A 23346-nucleotide genomic window follows, 5' to 3' on the forward strand; every position below is an offset into this window, starting at 1 on the left:
TATGCTGTCATATGATAAAAACGAGTTGCTATAGTGATAGGTATATGATTCTGCCTATATTATATACTATGCCTAATGAGATTTTAAGAGATTTTTTTTTTTATTGTAGCATTTTGTCACAATTCTTTCAAATGAAACAAAGGAATTGGCCAAATTCCATTGAGAGAATTATTAAGATTTATGTGTGAATGACTGGTAACGACATAATAAATAGTATTATTTGTAACAGTAAATAGATCATACATCCTGTAAATTTTGTTTGTAAACATGTTCATTTTGTTCACAAACATGCTAATTTTTGCTAATAAATACAATTATTTGTTTCTAATAAATACAACTCGACAAATTTTATTAATTTAGACATTGGCATGAACATTATAAATAATTTGTACATTTCACTGTTTTTGTATCTTAATTATATATATTAGGTGAACAATTAAATTGCACTAATAAAGGTGATCCTAAATAATTCCGAAGCACTGTTATCCTTGTGCTTCATAACTAAGGTGCTGGATATTTTGATAGAAAGTTTTTTTTTAGCATCTTGATTTAATTCCTGCTAAGGAGAGATCTTGTATGTTGCTTTACAGAACAAAGATTTACAGAAAATCACACTCCACTATCAAAGGGAAGCAGAAAAAAGCGTGTTCTAATGGCATCTGGAATTGGTACAAATGTTAGTGTGGTACCTGGAGATCCATTAAGAATAGGTATGCTGGTTTTTTATACTTCGTCATTTGAATGATGTGTTCTGCTCATTAAAACAGAGAAGGCCCAATGGAGAAAGTGAGTGTAATTCATAAGAGTCTGGGTTTGCTGGTATGGTGTGAAATCTTCGCTCCATTTAAATAATTGCTCTCCCACACACCCCTGCATTCATATAGAAGTGAAATTTGTGAGATCTTACTGAAAACAAAAATACAAAGAAATGTGGTAAGTACACATCACCTTACATACCTGATAGCCCTCAGAGGGTGGTCAGGATTTGGGGCCATAGTTTGGGCTTCAAGTAATTAATGCATGCTTTTGTTTTTATTTTGACTGTTGAGGTCTTGTATATAGAGTCACACAATCATACATACCTATGCAAAAAATATTTCAATGTAGCTCTTGCGTTTATTAGAAAACGCTAAAATACTGTTGATTTTCAGGTTGCCCAGTGCTGCCAAGCTACAGAAACACAGTTCGTTGGCTTTTCAGAGGTACTCCAATTGAGGAAGCTAAGACCTTGGAATACCGAACCCTGGCTGGGGGTCGCATCCTGGAGGTGAACACCAACTCTGGGCAATTTGCTGGACGGTTCCGATGTTGGACTTCAGCTAGTGCAAAACCAATGTCAGTTTGGGTAAATGTCAAGAAGGAAGGTTTGTGGAAAATTATATGACAAATTATTACATTTTTGAATACTGTTTTCTTTCACTCTGTAAAGACTTCCTTGCACATTAACTTGTTCTTATATATGAAAAGTAATTCACAAACATGTATAACCTCATGTGTATGCATAATCCCATTTAAACTAATAGGTGATGTTCATACCCAGGGTTGAGTATGGGCAGAAGCAGGACTTAATACCGTGTGGTCTTTCCCATTTCTTAACCGTGTAGCTGCGAATCTGAGAGGATGTAGCCCAATTTGGTGTTTTGCTGCTTTAAACAATTTTAAATCAGGTGTTTTTTCTGAACTTCCTCTTCAGCAAATCATGCAAACTGCTACCATAATAACCCACCAAAAAAGAAAGAAAACTGACTTTGAGGCTATCTTTATAAATATATTAATTATAATCAAAATAATTTTAATTTTTATTTTTTGATGTCATGCAAAGTGATATGGTTGCAGTAATGTGGTTGCCATCTTACTGTAGTCACCCCTAAACATATCAACGTAGTAAGCAGAGCATGCTGCATACTCATTATCAATTTCAGTTTTAAATTTTCAAGAACATTTTGTAATGTCCTCCAATGTAATGTACTTGCACAAAACTCCATTTCCATTAGCAGGTTTTAAAATGTGGAACTGAGAATTGTAGATGAATTTGCAGAGCACATGTCTTACATGTGCACTAGCAGGACAATCAACTGTGTCTTCAAACATTTTATGGAGTTTGTAAATATTTAAAGAGATTTGGAAAGTAATTACGTTATAATTGATGGGCTTTTAAAAACAGAGTAAGGAATGTAGATTCTAAGATTCTGGCAGCAAAAACCATCAAACTCCAATTGACAGTTTAAAAAAAAAAAAAAAAAAAAAACAACAAAAAAAAACAACAACCCAACAATAAGCCAGTGTTTTGCAGAGAATGCAAAACAGGTTTGAAAAGTATCTGTTGAAATTGAAAGTTCTCATACATGATTTATATATGATTCAGCTTGCTGTTTATGTGATAAGGACTGAAACAAGCTTTAAGATCAGAACTTGCAAATCCCCTCTGCTGCATAGGAGTGTATTCCCAGTGACTGCCAGGGGATTACCTGTATGAGCAGGGCTGGGTCTGTACGCATGAGGCAGCAGAGTTAAAGTCATAGATAAAGGGTAGCTATTTTCGTATTAAGTATGAAATGAAAAGTAAATCAAAATGTTAATGAAATTACTCATAAAATATCCCTATTGAGTTTATCAAAAAATGTATCCAGGCCTTGGTCCTAATATAGATCTCATTAAAGCTGGAATTTCTGAGTGTGTCTAGCCAGGTATCAAACTATCAATCACAGGTCTCCAGCTGCAACTGCCTTTTGGTTGCCTAATGCCCTTTCCAGTGAGGCTTCTCAGTATTTTGGGGGATTCCATTTTCCAGGCAGGAGCCTTAACTCTGATTGTTGCTTATGTGAACGTTTCATCACTGCAATACCTATCCCTTTTTGAGACTGCAAAATCTCCTTCGGTGGTTTTTGCACAGTAGGCATATTGAGGGCACTTCTGAGCAGTATCATCCTAGTTAAACAAACAATACAGTCTCTCCATCATAGTTGCAGTCAGTAAATTTAACTGTTTCTACTTTGAAAAGGACCCTTTTGTATTATTTTAAGAAACCCAGAAGTAATAAGGAAACATTGAAAAACAATAAGTTAAAGAATTCATTATGTGCTGGAAGAGTGAGCCTGTGGACACAGCTGGTAGCTATCAATTATTCTTGGTTATTACAGAAAAATCTGACTCCTTCTGTGATCACATAAAAATCTGTCAACATTGCATGGTACTTCATCTTTTACCAAGTGTCAAAAAAAAATTGGGGGGAAGGGGTAAGTGTGGAATTGTGACTAAATATAAAGGTAGTAATTGTTAGAGGTGATTGATTTTTAATATAAAATGGTCTTTAAAACAAATTTCATTTTCATCTTGCCAGATGCCCCAGTAGCAAATTATTTATGCATTAAGTAATTTTCTATAGTTTAGTATAGGTTTCTCTTAAATCTTGAAATTATGTGAAGTGTCTGGAGTAAGATGAGTTTTCTTCAGAATAAACTTGCTGTAGAACAGCAGGAAACTTTAAGAGCCTGATTTACAATTTCCTCTTTTTAATGCTCATTGTATAAAAATGTTATGAAAGTTTTAAAAGAAGTTCATCAGTTCCTACTGTGAGCCAGGTTCTGCCCTGCAAGTGCACATGTGCTGATCCCATTTGCCTTCTAGAGAGCTTCATGCTCATATGTAAAGACTGAACTTTAGAGGAAGCTGGGTAGGACTAAATTCTACTCTGGTTTATGGTCCCCTTTCACAGCGCTGAAATATTTGCTTTTTACAGAGAACATGGTGTCTGTCTACCTTACACAGTATGCTGTCATATCAATTAAAATGTGATGCAGTTACAATGTATAGTATCTCTCTCTCACACTGCTTACAATTGCCTTTCTTTTCTGATAATTAGATTATAAATGGGAATATGCTGAGTGGAGCACTTGTTCTGCTAGTTGTGGCAATTCAGGCACCTGCTCCAGAAGTCCACAGTGCGTGAATTCAGAGAAGCAAAAAGTAAATGAATCATTATGCGGACTTCTGCAAAAGCCAGGGATTATTTACCAGTCATGCAACATAGATGACTGCCCTGCCAGGTAAACTCCTTTCTACCATATTTCCATGTGCTTTATCTGTGTTAAAACACACTTAAAATCTCCTGAAGTTGTTTCTGTGTACTGCAAGTCTAAACTGTGGGTATTATTTCATCATGAATCCTAAAGCAAGAGAGGTGTGAAATGGATCACAAGCAAGCAGGAGAACTCTTGATTTGGCTGAATAAATTAGCTGTGTGTACAACATGCTGCCGCAGCAAATCTTGCTGCTACCGCATTTGAAAGCAAAGCTGGAAGCTTCTCTGAGATACTGTGACGTACTAGTTTTGTGGAATTTGTGTCAATGCCCTGACAAAAAACTCATGTTTATAGCAGCTGATATGCTCATGAGTGGAACCTTGTGTTCACCTCCTCTCCTTCCACGCTAGCAGAGAAGCTCAGAGCAGTGTGTTTACTGTGGAATGCCTATTTTGACTCCAATGCCTCCTCACCACAGTGTCATACTCCTTGCATGCACTTCTCTGCCAATTTTCTGTCTGGATAAACTAGTGTACTGTGTGATTTTGGAGCAGAAAATATTTATATCACAGGCTAGTATACCACCACAACATCTTATTCCAAAATGTTACATACGGATTTGGTGGGTTGCACTGAGTGTTCCAGCTCAGCAAGGCGTTGCTTTAGGTTTTTAGCAGGAAATCCCACAGGCATCCTCCAAAAAAATTGCTTTCCGTTGCTTAAAAGGATTGGCCATCACTGTCAGCAACATAAAATCCATGAGGGATGAAAAGTCATGCACACATTTTGGAGTTGTCCCTCACTGGAAAATTTTTGGAGAGACGTGTTAAGACCTTAACTGACATTGTGGGAGTGCATCTTGCCAGTATGTTCCAAAATCTTTTTCTAAATACAGAAAACATAGCAACAGATAAATATCGGGAGAAATTTGTTTATATTTCTTTATTAGCAGCCAAAAAAACAGATCATCCTAAATTGCGAGTCTGTATTCCAGCCAGCCCATAACAAGTGAACTTTTTGCCAGTGGAAAAATACTAAAATAGAACTAATAGTTTGTAACATAGACTCAGCTGCAGGTTTCCCTCTAAAATCTGTCCATTCAGAGCAATGAGACAGAATTATGAGGATACTTGGGGGCCCGGTGCTCCCCTAAGTGAAGGACATGCATTGAGTGGGCTGCAGTGTGTGACTTAATGATCTAAATAACACTGAAGCCAGAGTAATCACCATAAAAATTAAGCAGTTATTTCAGGCAGTTAAATATACTAAATTCTCCCTTATTAAATTGCTTAGATTTATTTGGCTTTTAATTTGGCTTTGTGTGCTAATCCATAGAAAGAAATTGTGTGTATACTAACATAGGTTAATGATACTTAAAATTACATGTGTGTTACCATATAAGTTGTTTTTGTGTTATGAAGTAGCCCATGCTTCCTATACAGGAGGAACATTCCAGGTGCCTGGAAAAAAGCCCTGTGTCGGATGCCTCCAAGGTCTCCCCTTATGCTGTGATTACTGACCAGGGAAAGAAGTGCAAATTGGTCAGACTTCCCCTTCCATTTCCCTGTTCCCTAATTTTTGCATCTTTCATCCTACAGCAACTGTTTAGAGAGTATCTAGAATTATATAAGCTTCAGATGTACAGTCAGTGTCATGGGCCTTTATTATTCAAAATATCTTGCATGTGTTTAATCCACTTCTCTCCAGCATAGCATACAAGTATAGTTAAGCAAATATAAGGGTTTAAGCATGTATTTAACTTGTGTTTTAAGTGTTTGCCAAATTTGTGCATTGTTGAGTTGCTGTGCATACATTGCACCAAATATTTACAAAAGTGCTTGAGCTTTAAAAAGGAGAAAAAAAAACAAGAGTCCAGACTGTAAAAGATTAAACTTCCTTGAATTGATATGAGCTTTTTGACTGTAAGAAAATGACATAATTGCTAAAGAGAACAGAATATTTTTTCCTGTTATTGCAGTTGTGCTACAAGTAGAGTCCCATTCCATTTTTCTAGCCTAGATTTATGAAAAGATGAAGTAGAATAAATTATATTACCACTTGCTGCTTCCCTGGTATTGTTCTTAGCTGCAAAGGCAAAATGAATCTCTGCAACTTCTAATCAATAAATAAAATGTTCTCCTTCGGCCATTATCTAGCGGGATCTTGATGTAATAAATTTGGATGAGTTATGACACCTGCTACGTTAGCAGTAACTAAATCAGTACCATCCATTTTGCAAGTTATGGAATAGCGTGCTGTGCTTCCTGCAAAAATGATAAATCCAGCAGGGCCTATAGGGTTTACCTAATATAACCTTCTGGTTAACAGCGTATCTTCAGTCAGCATATATTGAGCTACAATACATCTTAGAAGTCATCAGGTAACCAAGTTTATAAGATCATGCATAACAACTGAAGGAGCGTACTCTACCTTTTCTCACATCAAAGTTCTATTTATCCACCTGAAACTTACAAAGAGAGGTTGTCTTGATTTTTATTTGCAAACTACCACTACTATCACTGCAAACTACCAGCAAGATTCCAGTGCTTTCATATCTGCTGTAAATGTCTCTGCATCCTGTAGGTGGGTAACTGGTCCGTGGTCTGAGTGCTCTGCAACTTGTGGCAATGGATTTTGTTATCGCCAAATAACTTGTCAACAACTAAAAGCCAACGGGAGTGTGGTGACACTCCTACCAGATGCTTGTGTGCACCAGGATCGTCCTGTGGGAAGGAAACCCTGTATGGGTTATTCATGTTCAGCAGGGACAACACAGATAAAAGGACAAGTAAGTTATACAGTTTGTCTGGAAACTCCTTATATTATAAAAGCACATCAGTGTCATCATACCACTGTCTGAACATCTGTATTCTATTGCACATAAGAAGAGCTATGTGGCACTAGTTGTAGTTGCCTTTCAGTACAGTGAATTACAAATCCTTGTTTCAGTTTGTGTTAATTTTGTTCATCAAAGAGAAGGAAATATAAGCAGAATGTGACCCGAAAACCAAATATTAGTTTCAGTTTTATAAGCTAATCCATTATTACATACTCTGTTTTTAAGCTAGTATATTGCTTTTATTGCAGTCTTATAAATACACAGTTCACATAGCAGAACTTGTGAAGTGCTCAAAGAAAGATGTGTGCTTCAGAAACAGTTGCCATTATACAATACAGAGAACTTTGCTTTCCTATTGTATCTTCATTTGTGCAGTAAACTTGTGTTCATTTTGATATAACTTTGACAATTATTAACGCAATATTTAGTATTCAATGAACAAAGTAATGATGGAGAAATGCTGTTTTCACATTCTGGATACAGATATTAGCAAGGCAAGATGGTATTTGTCAGAGTTGGAGAAAGAATGTTACAGAAAGGATGAGAGAATAGATGATAGATTTAGCTTTATGGTGCAGTAGGAAAGTCAATATCTTGGAGAAGTGTGAACTGAGAATATGAACTGAGTGTTGAAGATACAGATCGAGAATTATGACTGTGTTGGGCAACTGGATAACTGCCTAGAAGGGTGATTCTGTCATTACTAACTTAGTTGTTTCTTTTTCTTTCCTCTCACCCTTTTGTCTCTTTTTAGTGTTCTGGTCGCTGTATAGGCCGCCCTACAGGTTTACAGCATCGCCACTTTGTATGTCAACTTCATAACGGATCTTTGGTGCCAAATTCTTCTTGCGATGAAAGAAAGAGGTATACAGTTCAAAGCAGTACAAGTTAAGAGTCTCTATATATCAAATTAAAGATACAATATCATCAACGCAGTATAAATATTCAAAGTCTTCTTACAAATCAAACACAAGATAGGAGAGAATAAGTCATACCTTTGTGTACACTGGACAAATTCAGGAACCCAAGGCGGGTAATGAATTTGATCAGTGTCCTCCTCTGTGCTAATGACAATGCTAGAAAAAGTGATAGAATCTTGATTCCCAAAGAAAGCAGAAATTGGAGTGATCTGTTGTAACTTTCTTATTACTGCTAATTCTCTTCTGATACAATTTTATTCTGGTCTGTTTGGGACTAGATTTCACAATGTAAGGGTTTTTCTGGGCCTTATTTTGTAGACCATGTAAATTTATTACTTTATAATTACAAAAATAAAGTGTACGTATCCACATGAATAGATTTAATTCTAAGTATGTGCTCTTGAGGGATGTGTTTGGGCCAAAAACTGAATGAATGAGTGTGTGATTTTTTTTTTTCCTTACCACAAGTTATGCATTTTTTGTTTTTGCATTTTTATTTTTGTGAGAACTCAGTTTGTTTTACTGTCTCTAAGTAATTCATTTTAAAAGGAAAAGTAAAAGCTTTACGGCTCCTAAGAATCTTAATTTCTTGGGGCTATGCTATAGCACGTGGATAGATGGCTGTGTCTATAAAACACTGTAACCTCAAAAAATCTGAACTAAAGACAAATTAAATCTGAACATGAGTTTCTGAGGGAACAAAGCCTTGTTCCTGAGCAAATGCATAGGTAGGGCAATGAATATTACCCAGTCATTCTGTTTAAGAGGACATACATGTGAATTGTTACCATGCTTCTTGATTATAGAAAGCAGCTCTTCATATTTTTCACTCTAGAAGTGCTTCTGCATTGTGAGCATTTAAAATATTTTTGTTCCATATAAAATGAAATTTTGGCTGTATTAAAGTAAATGGTGAAACTTGCATTTACTAGGAAGAGACAGGATTTCACTTTGGCAGCTTCAGTCATGCAAGAAGGTTCTGTGTCAGCATGGAAATGTTACTTGTGTTTATGAGACAGGTTATGGATAAAAAGCACCTGCAGTATCCATAATGCAACAATTCAGGGTCAATAAAATTTCCTAAAGGTAAAACATTTTTTCTGTTCCAGGTTTTAGGAACTGGTTCAAATTAATAGGGGCTTGTCTTTTGTCATGAGTGAGGCATGATAAATGGGCATGATTTGAAGTACACATACTCAATTTCTGAAAAACTTTGTACTCTGAGGGTTCTCAGATACAGGAAGAGACTGCCCAGAAAGGTTTGGGAGTCTCTGTCCTTGGACATATTAAGGACGTGACTGGAGATGGCCTTGAGCAACGTGGCCTAGTTTACTGTGTGATGAGCAGAGTCCCTTCTGGCCCTTGGTCCATTCTGTGGTTCTGTGATTCTGCGAATAAACGTTTAGCACAACAGCAAACATTTAGCTGCCATTTTTTTTCCTCTGCAGACCTGCTGTCAGAAGAAACTGTTCTTCAGAGGCATGCGACGTCTATTGGCGGACAGGGCCTTGGAGGCCTTGCAGTGTGGACTGTGGGAGTGGATTTCAGTCAAGACGAGTGTATTGTGTACACAGAAAGAACAACCAACCTGTGGCTGATCAGTATTGTGGATGGAAGAAGAGACCAGTGACCTGGCAGCATTGCAATGTCACATCCTGTGGCAGTATGTAAATATTTATTTATATCTGAGCATAGTAATAGTTTGTAGCATTTATATTAGTGACTCACCATTGTACACTGATGATTTTACAAGCATTTGGTTGTACATCTCAAAGGTAAAACTTACCTCTCCAAGAACATTTTGTAATGCTGGGGTTATTTTTCTTCATGACTAGGCCAGTTTGATATTAAAGCCTCAAAAGCACTTTTAGAAACAGGATTTTTAGGAAGTTGTTTTTATGCAAACTTCCTACATGTCTGCCAGTTGTGACTCATTCATGAGCCTCTGAGCAAGCTGCTAATTCCTGAAAGGTGGGGTAGTTCTCTAAAATATATGCAGTGAGATCACACCTCTTATTTGTGACCTACTTTAGCTGTTCTCAGAAATGCCAAGTAAAATAATTACAAAGCTACCAGGAATCCATCAGTTGTTTACAATTATGATGATTAGTTCTACTATTTATCTTTTGTCCATTATAAAATCTTTTAATATTTAAATATATTTTTCAGAAGGCGAATGCAAGGATACAACTCACTACTGTACATTTGTAAAGCAGCTAAAGTTATGCTTGATAGACATCTACAAACAAAGATGTTGTCGGTCATGTCAAGAAATGTAACTCTTCTATGGAAAGTTCATGATGCTTCAGTGAAGAGATGAGAAGAGAGGTTCATTACACTAGCCTGCTCAAATTATATACTTGTAAATAAATCAGACATTAGTCATAACAGTTAAATGGAAACATGGGGCTAATGAAAAAACAGTATTGCAGATTGATATGCTGGACAGGGTATTTTTTCTGGGATCTTTTATTATCCACTCTTTGTAATGGAACTTTTAAACATTTTAAACAATGTTTTAAACATTTTTGTGTCTGGATAAGGAAGATAGTAACATGGCAAATCATCTGTAAAATTTTACAGGCCAACATGTTATAATTTTATCAGGGGAATAACATTATCTTTAAAAGCACCAGGTAGTGCTTACTGTTCATAACTTCTGAGAAACAGTCACAAAATCCTATGAATAATTTTGGAATGCAGCAATGAGTGACCCCTAGTTTTTGTTTTTATTGTTTTATCAAATTTAACATGATTTTTGAATTCATAGAAACTGTGGCTTGTAGCTGTAAACTTTTTGGCAGTTACTTCATTTTCATAACCAGCAAGAGCCTAAGGGTCAGTCTCACAGGATGTTTTACTGAGATTAGCTGTCAGATGGATGCACAGAAGTACATTTCATTTTTTGTGCTTGTATTTATGTGCATGCAGTAAAAGACATTGTAGATGCTGGTATAATTTTCAAAACAGCAATAGATCTGTTTTGAATAAATGAAATGTCATTTTCCATTGTTTCTAATCTTCTGCTCCAGTCACTGAATGAAGTACAATCGAAGTTCTGGCATGATCAGACTTCTCTACTGATTTTAAATTAGAAACAAGGCTTTCTTGTCAGAGCTGTGAAAGAAACATTTGTGAGCACTGTTCTCTTGCATGTAGTCAAATGGAGAGCCAGTAATTAGCCAAACACGCCTGTCCGATTTTCTGTCTTGAAAACTTTATTAATACTTTATTAATATAAAGAAATACTAATTATGAAGACAGACAAGTGCAGAAAGTCTATTTTGAGGAATTTTCCATCACGATGACTTTTCATCATGAGCATGAACCAAGCAAGTCTTTGCAAGTTGACAAATTCTGATTACAATATTCCTGGGTATATTATTTTTCTGCATCACAGATGATGTTTCGTTCGGGCTGTAAGCAGAGAACCCCATAGGAGGCAGCAGACAGCTTTTTCTTCTGTATGTTTTTCTTTTCCACACTACTGCACATGTTGGAGGCTGAATGTGAGTCTTGACTTGGATCTGGTGTTACATTACTGAACCACACTACATTCTAATTAGTGGGCATGCTGTCAGACAGTTTTAGAAGCAGCATTCCTGCACAATGGGTTTGCATCACTGAAAATTAGATTAGCACTACTGTATAGAAAATGTTTAATGTGGACTATCGTGTCCAAGGCTGACTGCAAGGAGAGGATATTCCTGATCATTACCTTTTTAATCAGCAATGGGTCTTGATTGTTTAAGCAGTTTTTTTTTTTTTTTTAAATTAAAAGAAAAACATTTGTAAGATACTTTTGTAGATATTTATTGTCTGATTTAAAAGTGCAATATTTTGTTTTGTACAGTGTTTAATAAAGATTTTTGGACATATATTTTTTCTTATTACCAAAATTTCTTATTCATGTTTTTCCTTTATATTTAAAGTTTTCAAATGTTAACACATAGAATTCTTTTGTTGTTTTAATTTTGTCTTTGGTTAAGTATGCATGATATACAGAAGCAGTGCTGTAAATGTTTGTTATTGCACTTAGCATGACATTCCTCTGTAGATTATTTTATTGCTTCTCCAGTAACTGAAGATGTCTAATACTTAGCTTCCTTGAACGTAGTTTTGATATTTCTGAAATAAACTCTACTTTGATTATTCAACATCTTGATTTCCCAGAGATTTTTTATTACTGTGATTTTCACAGTAGCTATGCTTTTCTTCCAAGGACTGTTCTATTCTACCATGTCCATAATTCTAGGATTTTCAAAGCTAAGATTAGTTCTTATTTTTGACAGTTACCAGACAGATTCTCAGCTTTGCACTGCTGTTAAGAGGCAGCATAGATGTTACCTGACTGAAAAAGTGGGAAGGAGATTTTGCCAAGATCCAAATAAGTCAACTCTGACTCACTGAAATCAAGAATTGCGATTCTGCAAAAAGGTGGAATAAAGTTTTGTTTCTTCGCCAGGCCTTCATGTACTGCACTGAGCTTGTTAGAGCCAACAGAATGGCTCTATGTTTTATACTTGGATGATGGCAATAGCTATAGTAATAAATTTGGTTCAGAATATCCAACATATATAGTCTTTAGAAAGAAAATTTCTGTAAGTATTGTAAATTGAAAATGCCTAGCAATGAAGTAGTGTTTTAGAGTTATCCTAGATGGTAACACTTGCAAAGGGGCACAGGTCTATTTCCTTTCCTTTTTGTCACCAACTCATTCTTCCTCTGCAGTCTTAAAAAAAATAATAATGACGTATAGCATAGTGCATGAAGAGCACTTTTGGAATTGCTATTGGATCCACGAGTAACTTCCGCTTTTACATCTTGGCTTAGCATGACATCATAAAATACTCTTTTAACAGCTGTTATTTTGAGAAATATTAGTTTTCCAGCCTGCTGTTCATTTTCTGTGCATTTCAATATGTTGCTTATGAAAAAGTTGACCTTAAATATTGAATACTGTCTAAAGGTTTATAATATCACTTGATGCTTTTACTGGAAGCATAATCTCTAGGGTGTGGCTCTTTCAACTGTAATGTAATAAAGTCTGTTCTCTTTTACTACTAAATTTAGGGGAAAACATAAAGTGCAAAATGAAAGGGAATATGCTCCCTCCACCCAAAAAAAAATATCTTCAAACACATTTGCAGAGGAACTGTTAAATGTGTCTGAATATGCCCTTCACTTCCTCTCAAAATGTTTTGTGCTGTGCTGGTAGGTGGCAGCAAATGCCTACCCACATGTTGTTTTTTTCTTAACTTATTTTATTTTTTTTGTTGGGGGGGAGAAGTGACTTAACTACAAAAACAGCTGTAATATTACAAAAAGCATCTGGGGCTAACTCGTAGACCCTGAGGACGAGCCATTTTCAGCAGAACACACAGGCATGCATAACTTCACGGATTCAGGTTGCATTTCTCAATGAGTCTTTCTTCCTCCCTAGAAAGGAGAGCTAGGAGAACATTAAGAGTTTCTGTAAACTTCTCACAAGGTACCCATATTGCGTGTAGGATATAGAGCTGGGCAGGTATAACTGCGGGATGTTTTGACTGTTTCTTCACTTGGGGCTAGACAGAGAATGACTCAATTTTCATGAAGAAAATGTATCTGTACCTTCTGAGGTACAGAAGGATGATAATGAACTGGACTTTGTCCTGTCCTGTTTTTAGGACATCACAGCTTTACATTGGTTTTACTCATGCCCAATCCAAAACACATCTGTTAGCTGGTGAAATGAATAATCTTCGGTGAGAAAAGTTTAATTGAATTGTTGTTTCATTAACAGAGTATCGTATTACAAAAACACAGGACAAAGAGAGAAATTACCTAAAAATAACCAATGCTCTAATACTGTCTGGAGCTTTGTCATGCAATGCTTTATACACAGCTAATATGTTCAGTTCAGGTTTTTTCCTTGTGTACAATCCAGTTCCTGCTTTCAACATCTTTCCATCACTGATTTTAGTCTACTCATGGGTGATTTGTTTTATGAAATACTAGTACATAATTATTCAGAACCCAAATGATTTTCCTATAACAATATGTACAAGATGTGCAATACTGAAAAAAGCCATACTGCAGTACTGTGATAGAAAATGATAAATACTGTTAATCAAAAAAGTATTTATTGGGACTTGCTTAACTCATCAATATAACAGGACTGAAATCAGTTCATCTAGTTTTACCAAAACCGGGTAAAGACAGGGAGAGAACTCTAAATAGTTTATACAGAAACATAATCACTATGTATACAATTTCTATTAAAATTTATTTTCCTTCATATTTGTCACAAGTAATTTTTGAACAGCAGACAGTCTGAAGCCAGGCTCTTGGTGGTGCACCTGAGTTGACTTTGTTTGTTTTAACTTTTACATTATTTTTTGTTTTTCTACATACAATTTTTTTTTTTTCTTCCATTTTTTCTTTAGACTGCCTCTGCAGTGATAAAAGACTGTTTAGCTTTACAAATGAGATAGCAGGATCAAAAATTGTTGTGGATGGGTGTTAAGTTTTTGAGCCTTATTCTATTTTCTTTCTGACCATCTGAATTATAGTTTGAAAAACAGCCATCTGTGAAATCTCTTTGAGAAATTTGATTTAATTTGCACACCAGGTTTAAAAATTACTAGGGAAGGAGACACATTTAGCATGTCCAAAGCTTTGTAGCTGGCAAATTAGGGATTAGAGTTTATAGACCTGATGTATGTCAAAGTAATTTCATGTATATGTACAAAAAGAGCAAGGTTACTTCTTGTTAATTGCTATCAGAAAATGCAAGGTGACCTTTATACTATGAACCAGGTGGAAGGAAAGTAACAATGACAAAGCAAAACCCAGGTTTTTAGAAATGCCTAGGTGGGATAAAATGCAATCTCATAATATAATTTGAAAAAAAAACAACAACAACAACAACAACTCATATCAGATTACTCAAAGTCTTAATGAAATGAAAAAATGTAAATGAATTAGTTAGTAAGCAAATAAACCTACAATACTAGGAAAAAAAAAAAAAGCTTTTATCAAAAAAAGCATTCCTATTTTGCAAAAACAATCATTTTACTTGCAGAAGATCAGAAAGAAACGTATAAGCATGTTGAGATGAAACATGATTAAATCTGGAAAGTCCAGTAAATTAGAATGCACAGTCAAAAAAGTGTAGATTCCATGTAAGATTATTCCTACAAAACCAGGCAAATCTTTAAGTCTTATAGTAAACTTTTGGTTTTCCTTTGATTTTCATTAAATTATCAGTTTAAATGCTTTTAAAAACAAAATTTGCATTATTTAATTCCCTTTTAATGTGATTTAAAGAAAAAGAACTAAAGATCCCAGTTGTTTCAACAGGATGTTCAGAATATTACATTTAAGTATTATGACACAACAGCTACTTCCTTTGGAATTTGATTACTATTTAACTCAGAAAATTCAGGCGTAAGCTGGCGGAAAAATTTATGACCATGAGAATCTGTATTTATATAGACATAACCTGGAGGAGATGGATAATTTGCTGGGCAGATCTCCTGTTTCTTTGGAGTATATTCTGTACGATACATGGTTTCATCTTGAAAATGGGCTGGATTAGGAGGAATAACGTGTACAGGCTTGAAACTTTGCGCTGGAATGATCTGATGTGGTATGTAATGAGATTTGAATGTAGTTAAATCGTAGAATTTCCCTGTGGGTTTCGGAATTTCCTGTTGTTTCTTAATAATTTCTTGTTGACAGATATCCCAAGCTTTAAAGTCTTCCTTCATAGTAGTATTCCCTTGGAAGGGAGCATTGGTTATTCTTGTATTAGAAATTGGTCGTATGGGGACAGCAGGAGAAATCTCATGTTTTACATAATCAAGATGGCTTGTGGAGTTAAAATCCATGCTACCTAGGGGAGGAATGTACTCTTTTGTTTTGCGGACCTCAGGCAAGGAGACCAACCATGGCTGAAAACGATCTTGGAATTCAGTGACTCCATTAAAATGAGCATTGGATATGACTTTTGCATTTTCAGGCTTGCAGCTTTTAGCAAGTGGCCCAGCTAGCCCTTTAAAATCATTACGGTGGGTTGTGAGATCTTCAAAGGGTTGATTGTTTGGCCTGTACTCTTCTTTCGATTTCACAAATTTTGGTGCCAGTTGATGAGCAATATAAGATGTGCGATGGCTCGTGGTACTATCAAAAGGCACATCTGAAAGTTTGGCCACACATGGAGGTTTATAACTTTGTCTGGGATTCAGTTCCCTAGGAGCAAAGTCATCTTGAAATGTAGTAGAATTTCCAAACTTCTCCGTAGGTGGATGGTATATATGGTCCACCTTACTAGGTTCCCTTCTTTGAACTTCCCATGACCTATAGTCATCTTTAAGGCAAAAACAAAACTTCAAAAACTTCAACAGAAATAACACATAAGTCTTATTACTTAGGAGCATTCCTTTAAAATTAAACCAACTTCTTGTACTAAACCTTGCAAACCAAAGAAAATGGATGTTAGTGAGAATGGTAATATTATCTGTGTGTTTATGATATGATAAATCTGTCTTCTATTATTGGTGTGATAAAAGCAGACAAGAAAAATATACAATGCCTTATTTTGACAATTTCCTCGAGAAAAAAGAAAATGTTACATGTACCTATTAAGTTCTCTCCTGTGTTCATTTGCACCAAGCATTCTAACTTCCCGTTTTAATAGCTGTATCTGCTTTTTGTTATCTCTTGCTATCTTGATTTTCTTCCTTGCATCCCTAGTAGATAATATCATTTATTTTTAAATGCTTTTAACTGTGGGTCCAATGCAGTACATGCAACAAATTGAGTTACACTTTTTATATATAAACTTTTATGCTTTTATGCAGAATATCAAAGTTACTTGCCAGAATGTCTTTAAAGGAGCTTTAGTGCCTTTGTACTGACGCTTGTAATAGGAAAACTTCTGTCAAGACAGATCATTAATAGGATGATATGCAAGCTATACAATCCAGGAGAAAGAAATTGAAAATCAACTTTTGACCTACCCTGTGGAAAAACACTGTGCTATCCGAGCTTAAACTATCTGAAAGATATATTGTCACTTTAATTACAATCAACTTACAGCCTAGCAGGCGTATGTTAGTTTCCTTCTACCCCAAGAAACCTAGAGAAGGTTTTTTTCTTTAGAACCCATAAATGTCAGCTCTAAACAACTGGAGTGCTGAACATATTAAAGCATTATTGCCCGCTTTCTATTATGTTTTACTCTCTAGCACAAACTAAGAAATCCAGTTTCACATTGCTAACATAGATAACTCAGAATAGTACCTTCATCTTTGTTTATTTCTCTGTCTAAAGGCAGCATATATTATTACCTTGATATGTTGGTATGGTATCCAATTTTCCTCCCATAGTGTGTTTTCTCTCTAAAGGTCTTACTAATGTCACTGGTTGTATTTTATGAGCATTATAATCTTTCTGGTATGTGGTTCCCAGTTCTCTCTCTCCAATCTTTGGTTTATACTCTTCTTGTACACGAAAAGGTCGTCTCATGGTATCATATGGCAAATAATCAGACCTGAATTGGGGAAGAGGGAAACACTTGTTAAAAATGTATTTTTAACAAGTGATGAAGTCACTCTTGTCACTTTTCCATTATATGGAAAAACAACAACTTGCAATGTTTACTCTGAAAAATTAATCAATATGATATGTTAGAGGGTAACAAGGAGGAAAGGAAACCATACTACATAAATTTAGGCTCTCTGATGCAGCCTTTATTAAGGTGAGAAAACTTCTTCCAAGTCTTGTTCCAAGATTAAAAATATTCTTTAAACTATTTGAAAGGAGAATAGAAAAAGTTGCTGTAATTTTACAAAGAAATGATCCAAAAAGCAGAAACAGAGCCAAGATCAAACTACCACAGGTGTTTGACAATATTTGGCAACATTTACTAATTGCATGAGGAGAGCAGAATATACACAGTGAAATAAATGTTCTTTCTGTTTATCTCATGGATCATTTTTATATAGGCACATTACATAAAATGGGTTTATATCATATATATAGGTGTATAAACAGTACATGTAGTACACAAACAGCTTTGCAGAAGGGCATTTGACATTTCTCTGCATGTTCCTCTTGCTTTTTTATACACAGAAATGAAGTTTCACCTGTTGCCCATAGTGCATAAAATAAAATAAAGGAGAAGAAAAGGTTACGCTCATGTCATGTTATTATTATTAAATACTGAATGAGTGCTCTGTTACTAACTTTTTGAAAGATGCTTTTTAATTCTGTAAGCTTGCCGTCAGAATTTGTGCACTGATGGGACAGACCTACTGAACCCCTTCACAGTTGGTTTTCTTCAAAATCCTAACCCTTTAGAACAGTTCGAACAAAACACAAAATATCTGTTTCTTTTTCTAAAATGTTTTGTGTTCCCCACTACCTCAAATATCCCACAGCTGTCCCACAGAAAGGTCCCTGCTTTGTCACGCCTTTTCAGGCTAGATGAGACCTAGATTCTTAAAACAGGCAGAACAGTGACAAAAATTTGGGATCTTCTTTACAGGTAAAAGAGGCGGTAGAGAATCCAAACCTTTTTGTGTGTCTGCTTCACTATTTTTTATGATCTTTTGTGATAAATGTATTTCTACACTCAAAATTTTGTTTTTAAATACACTAAAAGATTAAGGAATGCGATGATTGTGTTTTGAAAACAATTGCAATACAATATTCAGTCCCCCCTTAAACGAGAAAGTATGAGAAACTTTATAAAGTAACTGTAAAACGTTGGTTTAAAATGTTTACTTAAATGTTGTAATTCCTTCCATTTTCCCACGATGCACTTGGTACTCTTGTTTTGGCTTAAGGCTCCGGGCAGGAGAGATGTTGCTATACTTGGGATATTTTTCCACATACTCCGTTGTGAGGCACGGCTGTTGTCCATTATCATAAATCCTTGTGGGTTTATGAGGGCAGCGATGGCGCCTGGGTAAAACACATCAGATGAGATCATTTTGAATAATTTCATTTAAGGGGAAAAAACATGTCCTATCTACTGAGAATGAATAACAAGTGAGAAGGATTGAACAATGTCAGTAGTTAGTGCTTAAAATGTTTTCTGAGAAACAAAAACACAAAATATCGTGCTAACGGTACAGGTCCCAGAGCATGGTATGCTAACAGTAATTAGCAGTATCAGTATACCCCTTGTACAGAATACAGAAGATGAATGGAGTTAACGTCAGCCATCTAGACAATGCTACCATCAAGATGCTTTCCTCTCTTTTTTTTAATCTCTAATGATATTACTACTCTTACTTGTAGAAATAAGCAACTCTTCTGCTTGTTCCTCTGACAATTGTCTCATTTTTACTGTTTTTCCTCATCTCTTATCTTTTTACTTCTGTGCACCTACTCACTTCTTTTCACCACAGCTCTTGATTAATCCCTTTTGACTAACGTTTTAATGGTAGAAAATCTCACTTGCATTTCCATCACTCCGCTGGCTATTTCTGACTTTCCAGCACCTTTTTATCCAAGTGCTGATCAAATCCACTATCCCCCAAACTATTTTTTTTTTAAAGTGTTGACATCACTTTTTCTTAATAGGTGTTATTTTAATTGCACCTGATTGATAGGTGTAATACTTATTTTAATGACATCATTGTGTTCAAAGATGATAAGTATATAATGACTTGCATTAATTAGTTACTTATGCCTTGTTGTTTTGTGTAAGATATGCATGAAATTAAAATGCATGTGTTAAGATTTTCCAAGCAATAAAGAAAACATTAGATCCATTTTAATTTTTATAATAGGCACTTGCATCTCTGTAGTAGTTTAAATTGCAAGCATAGTTTTAATTTTTTATTTTGGCTCACATAGGATTATTATTTAATCTCCCCTTTAAGGAGATAAATTATGACAGGTTCAGATACGAGCACAGGGGAATAACAGGAAATAAAGCACTTTAAAAATGAATCTTGGGAAAGTCTGTAAATTAAATAGAAAAATGACAACAGAATTAGAAGAGTAGAAGTGTACAGCTCTTGCTGGGTGCAAATTCAAGTTACAGTAAGCCAGATATGCTAGGAATAGTTCAAAAGTCTGCAGAGAAATTTAGCCAGCACTAAATATGAAGTAGAAAGAAAAAAATGAATTAAAGCAGGGTAAAATAAAATACTGAAACAGGTATGAAGGACAAGACAAGACACTGAAAGAAGTCATCTGGAACTGGAGATCCCTAGAGCTGGTGTTTGGGCTACCTGAATTTGTCAGCTGAGGAGGGCAATAAATGAGGACAAAAGTAGCCCTACCTAAGAAGGCACGTCCTTTCAAAGCCTGGGGTACTTACTCCTTTCCAACCAAAGTCAAGGGACAGTCAAGTAACAATTGAGAGACCTGTTCAGAACACAGCAGGGAAAGAACAGGAAAGGCAGGAAAACAAGGAGATGACAGCGCTATTTCTCAGTATGCTGCTTGCCTGCCACTACGTTTTCCATGAAATTCGGCTGTTACCATAGCAATAATTTTCTAAGTACAAACACGGCATGCTGTGTCACATAACGTTTAAAAATAACAGCTAAGCAACGAAACCATTGAATATATGTTTTGAAAGCCAGTCGAAATACATGGTATCAAACCATTATGTTCTTTGCATATTCAAGCATACAGTTTAAACAAGTTTGAAACAAAGAATGCTCATCTACAAAACTTTGTTTTTGACGATCTTTATTTTGCCACAAGCCGATCCAGAAGACCAATCACCAAACAAAACACCTCCTCTGCCTTGGTATCACAGGACTTTACAGACTGAGCTGTCACTGTTGTCTAAGCAATATTGTCAGAGCATCCCCCCATTGCTGAATGGGCATGCTGCAACAGACACAGATAGCAGAAAAACAACCTTTGCAGAGTGAGCCTGTAGCTCAGCATAAAGTTGAAGTCTGGTAAAGCAATCTGATGCACATCTCCAAGGAAAGAAGTCTTTGTAACTGCATTAGAATTCATTGATGAATCGAGTGTCCTTGATCCAAGTAATTTCTGGCATATGAAATAATTCAGAACAGCCTCTAACTATGCACAAAATTACTTAGGAGCAGATGGGACTGTTCAGGGGGGTCCTACATCCTCCTTCCAGTGTTGTGAAAGGACTGTTGGTAGGACAACATCCCAAAGTAGATTTTAGGCTTAAAGACTTTGTAAAATTGCCTTAATATAAATGCAAGTTAAATTTGAAGGAGAGATTTGGTTGTGTTGTTTTTGTTGTTGTTGTTGTTTGCTTCTTTTAGTTAACCAAAAAATCCACTTTTGGATGTTGTTTGACTTAAACCAATTTTTTATTTAGATAGCAACTACCTAAAACTGATCGCATAGGGGCATTGCAGCTCCCTAGCGATTCTGTGCTAAGAATCATCAATCAGAGAAGACAAATTACAGCTCTGATAAATGAAATATGTTGCTTACAATATGCCCAGAACTCCTTGAGAAACTGGATATTTTAAATGCCTTACTTGCAGTTATCTTAACTTCAGCCCCAGAGTTACTGATATTCACATGGCTGTGGTGCTAACATGCTTTCCCCCATGACTGACAGATGCCTGCTTTGATGGATTATTATTCTTTCCCTTCTTTGAGGGAGACTAATTACTTGTGACTTTCATAATGTCTGAACAGAATCTCAGCAAGATAAAATTGACAGCCTACTGGGTCTCTGGTGCCAAATGCTATTGCTCTGATTATTTTAACAGAATGATGGTGAATTTCACTTACATAGGATCTGGCACACGCTGTTGTTTTTTCATACAGTGCCAGCAAGAGCCTTGAAATTTTCCCACAGAGCATTTTCTTCCAAGAGAATTAGACTAATAATGAGAGGAGTTTTAATACTTATCATAAACAAGTTATTACAGAAAGAAAAATCTTTTTTTTTTTTTTTTTTTTTTTTTTTTTTTTTTTACTGCTGACATACATGCTATGGTACATGTAGCTGAAAAGATCCATGTGAATGTTGTATTTTTTGAGGGTTGTCAGCTTTCCTAATGTTGACAGGAGACCTGGTAGATTTTAGTGGGTTTACATGTACTTGTGTTGTCAGACTGAAGGTTTAATATGTCCCCTATTTTAGAAAATTCTTCTGTTTAATTTAAATTTATTTAGGAATCTAGATTTTTAAGAAAATTACAACAAAAATGCAATAAATGAGGAAGGGTTGGCAAATAGAGAAAATAAAGCAGTAATTTATTTTTATATTGCAAAACTACATTTCTGTGCTCTTGCACATCACAATTATATGTTATGGTAGACAAATATTCCTAAGTACAGAGACTTCATCTACCTAGGGGCTTTATTCTTCCTTGAGAGCCCAGACTTGAACATCCTCCCTCTCATGTATAAATTTCTCAGTGTTTTTTGTTGAAATTTTTTGAGTTCCTTCTGAACTGCAAATGTAACCTGTTTTAATATTTAGAATGAAACAGTAGTTATATCACCATTACATTTCCTGCAAATAATTAAATGATAACTTCTACAAAGCATTAATGTTTTTGTTCCCTTTGAAATCCTTTCTTATATGCACTGCAATATCCAGGTAACGGTGCCAAGCGACCAGAGTTCCCCTGAACACAGAAACTCCACAGCTATGCCCCAGCAAACACAATGTGCTGGCTGAACCAGGAACAACTGAGGTTTGTTTCACTGACTACAAAGACGTCAGTGATGTTTATTTTAAACCACGTGTTTTGTGCGAGTTTTATTCAATTAGTCGAATTCGTATTATTTTAGTGGTTCTTTGACTTGAGAATTTTCAGCTCTCTGCTGTCTGATAGCCTTACCTCAGCATCTTCATACTGGAGCCTGAGCCAGAGCTGATACCTCACCATGAAAACAACGTGCTCTAATTCCTCATCAAGCCATGACTTTTGAAACAAATTTACAGGGCAAATTCCACCCGTGAGAAGCTTTACACGCTGCCACTGTTGTACCTCTGTCCATGGGTTGGACGTGGCTGGGGAACAGACAGACAGACAGACCTCCTGCACCAAAATGTATGGTGAGGGAGGTACCTGCTTGGTCCAGAGATAACGGCTTTTGGATCTGTTACTTGCCCACTTTCCTGACACGAATATTGTGAGATGAGAGGATTGTTGAAGCAGAAAAAATTCCTCAGGTCTTCAGGAGCTATTCAGGTCTCATGCGTGCCCTCAGCAGTGACACGCGTGATCTCGGGATGAATTCTCTGCCATATCAGGGTTTTTGTTTATTTAATATAAAAGGCTGAATCCTTGAATGTGGTGATGAGGTGCCAATTCCAGGACGATTACGCTTCTGGTTTTTGAAGCGGACACAGGGAAGAACGTGAAATCACGAAGAGTGCTGACCCCGAGCCCCCAGACACACCAGCCGAGCCCCTGTGGACCCCGACCCGTGAGATGCCACCAGCAGCACGCCCCCGAAACCCGCCGGCTCCCCTTGCTGCCGTCCGTGGGTCCCGGCACCGGGCACCAACCCCGCTTCCCCCCCCTCAGCCCTGCCCGGGAGCCGCGGCGCTCACCCGCAGGTGCAGATGGCGCAGAGGCAGCGCGGCGGCGCCATCTTC

General features: G+C 36.2%; 2 protein-coding genes across 2 annotated transcripts in view; one reads left to right on the plus strand and one right to left on the minus strand.

Moving 5' to 3' along the window:
* The window catches only part of ADAMTSL3 (ADAMTS like 3), a gene marked incomplete at both ends in the record, with an annotated part of 186210 nt that extends 176150 nt beyond the window's left edge, over positions 1-10060 (plus strand). Inside the window, 7 exons of the mRNA XM_084293125.1 lie at positions 591-710; positions 1152-1364; positions 3863-4046; positions 6606-6810; positions 7616-7725; positions 9230-9444; positions 9951-10060. Of these exons, the coding sequence (XP_084149251.1) occupies positions 591-710; positions 1152-1364; positions 3863-4046; positions 6606-6810; positions 7616-7725; positions 9230-9444; positions 9951-10060 (1157 nt within the window). The remainder of the gene's footprint in view (positions 1-590; positions 711-1151; positions 1365-3862; positions 4047-6605; positions 6811-7615; positions 7726-9229; positions 9445-9950) is intronic.
* A 5091-nt stretch (positions 10061-15151) lies between these two features.
* SAXO2 (stabilizer of axonemal microtubules 2) lies at positions 15152-23342 on the minus strand (the record flags this gene model as incomplete). Its single annotated transcript, XM_084293056.1, has 4 exons — positions 15152-16134; positions 17117-17319; positions 18555-18734; positions 23302-23342. The coding sequence occupies 4 exons, from the start codon at positions 23340-23342 to the stop codon at positions 15152-15154; spliced, it is 1407 nt and encodes a 468-aa protein (XP_084149182.1).
* Between the last annotated feature and the right edge of the window lie 4 nt (positions 23343-23346).

Source organism: Netta rufina (genome assembly GCF_964035555.1).
Source record: "Netta rufina genome assembly, chromosome: 11".
NCBI classification, from domain to species: domain Eukaryota; kingdom Metazoa; phylum Chordata; class Aves; order Anseriformes; family Anatidae; genus Netta; species Netta rufina.